The 6,000-nt window shown below is 40.0% G+C and overlaps 1 protein-coding gene across 1 annotated transcript in view; it reads left to right on the top strand.

Moving 5' to 3' along the window:
• The first annotated feature begins 512 nt into the window (after positions 1-512).
• Positions 513-6,000, top strand: part of lgi2a (leucine-rich repeat LGI family, member 2a) — a 38,398-nt gene continuing 32,910 nt past the window's right edge. Inside the window, exon 1 of the mRNA XM_014207467.3 lies at positions 513-792. Coding sequence (XP_014062942.1) covers positions 536-792 — 257 coding nt within the window. The 5' untranslated portion in view covers positions 513-535. The remainder of the gene's footprint in view (positions 793-6,000) is intronic.

Below are 6,000 nucleotides of genomic sequence, written 5' to 3'. Positions count from 1 at the left end.
CAGCAATCTTCAGTTGGCTCCATTTTCTCTTTTAAATTGTAATTCAATATCCAGAAAATACGTATTTTCACATGTAATTTAGAACAGAAAATGAACCTGATTTCAATGTCCGGAAAACGTTATTTGGCTCAATGGGTAGCAGTTGATCAAATATTGTATTTGCTCTAGCATGATGTATCTAGTAATATGCATTATTGAAATAAGCACTACAATGTTTCATCAACTGACTTTTGGCCTGTAAGGTGATGTGAGTAGAACGAACGCTTCATAGGCTAGAAGTATGACATGTTGCCTACAGTCAATGCTAGACTATAATTGCAATTAGCCTACAAAAATCATACCGGTATTCATTGAAGTTTATAAACAAGCAAGCTAAATGCACGCTAAACCTATGCGGCTACACTCGAAAGTCTGCTGTGAAGATAACCGCTCTTTAACCAAACTATCAACAGAGTACAGGGTATAATAAATAATTAAATTGCGCGAAGGGAGCTGCAGCTGAATTGCTGATGTAAGGGGTTCAGTGCAGCATTTCATGTCGCAGGGTGGAAGGAAGCCTTGTAATCTGCCCGGCGTTTATTGCTATCTCACACATGCAAGTCCGACAAAAAATATGCTGTCAATAGTTAAAAACTGCGTGTTATTTTCATTTGTGTGCTTGTACATAGCTACGCCGATTTCTTTAAAAAGGGTTTCCAGATGTCCTTCAGCATGCAGCTGTTCCAAGGAGTCCATCATTTGTTTTGGATCTTCCTATGTCCCAAGGATCATCCCGAACGACATTAATTCACTGTAAGTAACTTCAGTCATACCTGATTTAGTCTAGGCTACAAATAATTATGTCTTTGCCGCTAATGCAAGTTATGACATATGAACGAACGAGTAGGCCTACATATCTCATATTGTATAGGATAAGAGATGTTTGTGGTGACACTCGCACAAGCTTGTTATAATATATATATATATATATATATATATATATATATATATATATATATATATATATATATATATATATATATATATATATAAGCAATGGCATAGGGTAGACCGGGGCTAACACTTTTTCTTATTTCTGAAAAAACGGAGTTAGATTAATAATATTTTTATACAAACATAGGCTACATGTCTCAGCTACCATTGCCCGCTGTCACTACGTTTCTAGGACATACCAGTCATATACAATTTAAACCGAAAGTGGTGGAGGTGAAATGTTACATTTAAACCCCACAGACTGGGTTAAATGTAACACTGTCTTCAACTGTAAAAATGAGGTGTTATAGAAACATTTTACGATTTGAAACTGATATTAAGATAAAAATACACTAAATGGACAAAAAATGTTTTATTACAGTTTAAGAATGCCATATTGACCAAAAACGGTTTAGCCAGAATTTATTAGCATTCAAATGTATGAATTAGACTTAATATATATTTTTTATTATCTTATTTCTAGTTGATGTAAAGAGGTGACATTTTATACAATTATGTAAATATGTCTAAATACCGTAATAAAATATGATATAATTTTTGGTAACCTGCGTTTACAACTAGCCCTTATTTACTAATCTGAGTCTAATCTGAGTTTTGTGAGGAAATACAACAATAATGAATGTAATCAACAATACCAATCATAATACCTCTTCATACTGATCAAAATTAGGCCATGGCTATGGATATGGTGTTTTTGCGTCCGGAAAGCTCTTTTTTAAATCTGAGGATCCGAATCACGTTCTGCGCATGTGTTATTTCCTTTTTTCTCATTTAGCTGCTGCTCATACTCCCCCTCCCTTCACGTTTCGCTCTTCTGAACCATGATGTAGCCTTTGTCTTTGCCTCTTATTTTTCTGAATATCTGAAATAAAAACCCTGCAGCGATTTGAACGAACATTCCAAAACAGATATACTATGAACCTTCTCTGTCTGTCTGTTGTAACGGATATTGCAGTTGCACAAGCAGGACGCAGTCCTTACACTTTGGACACATTCTGTATGATTATGTAGGCTAATCTTTATAGTTGCTGCCATATCATGGTTCCTGAAAAAAGTGTGTATAAGGACCGGTAAAAAATAATCTGACATTGGGCGAGTTCGTTTTGCATCGCCCGGTGCCATAGTTATGCCATATAAACTGATATCGTGTCGATAATAAATAGCTGAATCCATGTCAGCAGCTAAGAAAAACATGGAACCGCTAGACGGCCTGTTTATGTCGTATTTACAGTATGCTTGCAATACTGACAACACATTTTGTACAAACGTCGATATTGTATTTTGTGTAAAACATTTAAATAGCTGCATGTAGCCTACTCTCCTCCTGAAAAAAATAACATGAAATCGCGTTTATGCCTACTGAGGAATGGAATGCAATAGTTTGAACAGTTTTGTGTACAACATGAAATGTGTAAACTACCCCAGTGACGAGACAAAGGCGATCAAGGAGGGGTGAGTGGCGTCAGGGCACTCAGCACAGCAGCTAAGTAATCACCGGAGTGGGCACAAAAAATATCCTGCACGTGCACAGCAATATCCGCATTTTGCGGCAAATTGGGATACAGAAACTCTGTATCCATAACCACTCCCGAGGGTTCCCGAGTGGCGCAGCGGTCTAAGGCACTACATATCAGCGCTAGTAGGGGTCACTACAGACCCTGGTTCGATTCTGGGCTGTATCACAATCGGCCGTGATTGTGAGTCACATAGGGCAGCGCACAATTGGCTCAGTGTTGTCTGGAGTAGGCCTTCATTGTAAATAAGAATTTGTTCTTAGTTAACTGACTTGCCTAGTTAAGTAAAGGTTAAATGGGGAATGTTCCACAGGTCAGTAACCAAAAAAGAAAGGCAGGCAAGAATATTTATTTTAGGGCTCAAAAAATTGTTTTTGTCAATACAAAAAGAAAAGTGATGGATTTAAATAAAACAGTGCCCTTGACTTATTCCACATTTTGTGGACAAAGTGAAAACATGTTTTTAGAAATGTTAGCACATTTATTGAAAGTGAAATACAGAAATATCTAAATTACATATGTATTCACACCCCAGACTCAATATATCTCAGAATTACCTTCGGCAATGATTACAGCTCAAATCAAATTTTATTTATTTGTCACATACACATGTTTAGCAGCTGTTATTGCGGGTGTAGCGAAATGCTTGTGTTTGTAGATACAGCAGTGCAGTAGTATCTTAAAATTCACAACAATACAGACAAGGCACACAACCTAAAAGTAAAAGAATGGAATTAAGGAATATATAAATATTAGGATGAGCATTGTCAGAGTGGCATAGACTAAAATACAGTAGAATAGAATACAGTATATACGTATAAGATGAGTAAAGCAAAAATATGTAACCATTATTAAAGTGACTAGTGTTCCATTATTAAAGTGGCCAGTGATTTCAAGTCTATGTATATGGGGCAGCGGCCTCTAAGGTTCAGGGTTACGCAACTGGGTGGAAGCCGCCTAGTGATGGCTATTTAACAGTCTGATGTCCACCATTGTTCCTGTACCTGCCACCCTAGACCCACTTCAATTTGCATACTGCCCCAATAGGTCCACAGATGATGCGATCGCCATCACACTGCACACTGCCCTATCCCATCTGGACCAGAGGAATACCTATGTAAGAATGCTGTTCATTGACTACAGTGCAGCATTCAACATCATAGTACTCTCCAAGTTCATCATTAAGCTTGAGGCCCTGGGTCTCAACCCCACCCTGTGCAATTGGGTCCTGGACTTCCTGACGGGCTGCCTCCAGGTGGTGAAGGTAGGAAACATCTCCACTTTGCTGATCCTCAACACTGGGGCCCAACAAGGGTGCATGCTCAGCCCCCTCCTGTACTCCCTGTTCACCCATGACTGCATGGCCAATTACACCTCCAATTCAATCATCAAGTTTGCAGACGATACAACAATAGTAGGCCTGATTACCAACAATGACGAGACAGCCTACAGGGAGGAGGTGATTGCACTCGAAGTGTGGTGTCAGGAAAATAACCTCTTACTCAACGTCAACGAACAAAGGAGATGATCGTGGACTTCAGGAAACAGCAGAGGGAACACGCCCCTATCCACATCGACGGGACCGCAATGGAGCAGGTGGAAAGCTTCAAGTTCCTCGACGTACACATCACTGACGATCTGAAATGATCCACCCACACAGACAGCGTGGTGAAGAAGATGCAACAGTGCCTCTTCAACCTCAGGAGGCTGAAGAAATTTGGCTTGGCACCTAAAACCCTCACAAACTTTTATAGATGCACAATTGTGAGCATTCTGTCAGGCTGTATCACCAGAGGGTGTTGTGGTCTTCCCAACGCATCACCGGGAGCAAACTACCCACCCTCCAGGACACCTATAGAACCCGATGTCACAGGAAGGCAAAAAAGATAATCAAGGTCAACAACCACCCAAGCCACTGCCTGTTCACCCTGCTATCATCCAGAAGACGAGGTCTGTACAGGTGCATCAAAGCTGGGACAGAGAGACTGAAAAACAGTTTCTATCTCAAGGCCACTGTTAAATAGCCATCACTAGGCGGCTTCCACACAGTTACGTAACCCTGAACCTTAGAGGCTGCTGCCCCATATACATAGACTTGAAATCACTGGCCACTTTAATAATGGAACACTAGTCACTTTAACCTCTCGAGGGCCGGCGGGACGAAATCGTCCCACCTACGTAACAGCCAGTGGAATCCTGTGGCGCGTTATTCAAATACCTTAGAAATGCTATTACTTCAATTTCTCAAACATATTACTATTTTACAGCATTTTAAAGACAAGACTCTCGTTAATCTAACCACACTGTCCGATTTCAAAAAGGCTTTACAACGAAAGCAAAACATTAGATTATGTCAGCAGAGTACCCAGCCAGAAATAATCAGACACCCATTTTTCAAGCTAGCATATAATGTCACAAAAACCCAGAAGACAGCTAAATGCAGCACTAACCTTTGATGATCTTCATCAGATGACACACCTAGGACATTATGTTATACAATACATGCATGTTTTGTTCAATCAAGTTCATATTTATATCAAAAACCAGCTTTTTACATTAGCATGTGACGTTCAGAACTAGCATACCCCCGCAAACTTCCGGTGAATTTACAAAAAATGTACTAAATTACTCACGATAAACGTTCACAAAAAGCATAACAATTATTTTAAGAATTATAGATACAGAACTCCTCTATGCACTCGATCTGTCTGATTTTAAAATAGCTTTTCGGTGAAAGCACATTTTGCAATATTCTCAGTAGATAGCCCGGCATCACAGGGCTAGCTATTTAGACACCCAGCAAGTTTAGCACTCACCAAAGTCAGATTTACTGTAAGAAAAATGTTATTACCTTTGGTGTTCTTCGTCAGAATGTACTCCCAGGACTTCTACTTCAATAACAAATGTTGGTTTGGTCCCAAATAATCCATTGTTATATCCAAACAGCGGCGTTTTGTTCGTGCGTTCAAGACACTATCCGAAAGGGTAAAGAAGGGTGACGAGCACGGCGCATTTCGTGACAAAAAAATTCTAAATATTCCATTACCGTACTTCGAAGCATGTCAACCGCTGTTTAAAATACATTTTTATGCCATTTTTCTCGTAAAAAAGCGATAATATTCCGACCGGGAATCTGCGTTTAGGTAAAAAGAGGAATGAAAATAAAGCACGGGGTCGACTCGTGCACGCGCCTAAGCCCATTGTCCTCTGATCGGCCACTTGCCAAAAGCGTAAATGTGTTTCAGCCTGGGGCTGCCTCGATATCATTCAGCTTTTTCCCGGGCTCTGAGAGCCTATGGGAGCCGTAGGAAGTGTCACGTTACAGCAAAGATCCTCAGTCTTCAATACAGAGACAAGAAGAACAAGATCTTGTCTGAGAGGGCACTTCCTGTAAGGAATCTTCTCAGGTTTTTGCCTGCCATGTGAGTTCTGTTATCCTGTTTAGGATAGGGGGCAGTATTGACACGGCTGGATAAAAAACGTACCCGATTTA

Source organism: Salmo salar, chromosome 07 (genome assembly GCF_965601325.2).
Source record: "Salmo salar chromosome 07, fSalSal1, whole genome shotgun sequence".
Classification (NCBI taxonomy): Eukaryota; Metazoa; Chordata; class Actinopteri; order Salmoniformes; family Salmonidae; genus Salmo; species Salmo salar.
The sequence above is the reverse complement of the archived record's forward strand: the minus strand, read 5'-3'. Positions and strand labels throughout refer to the sequence as shown.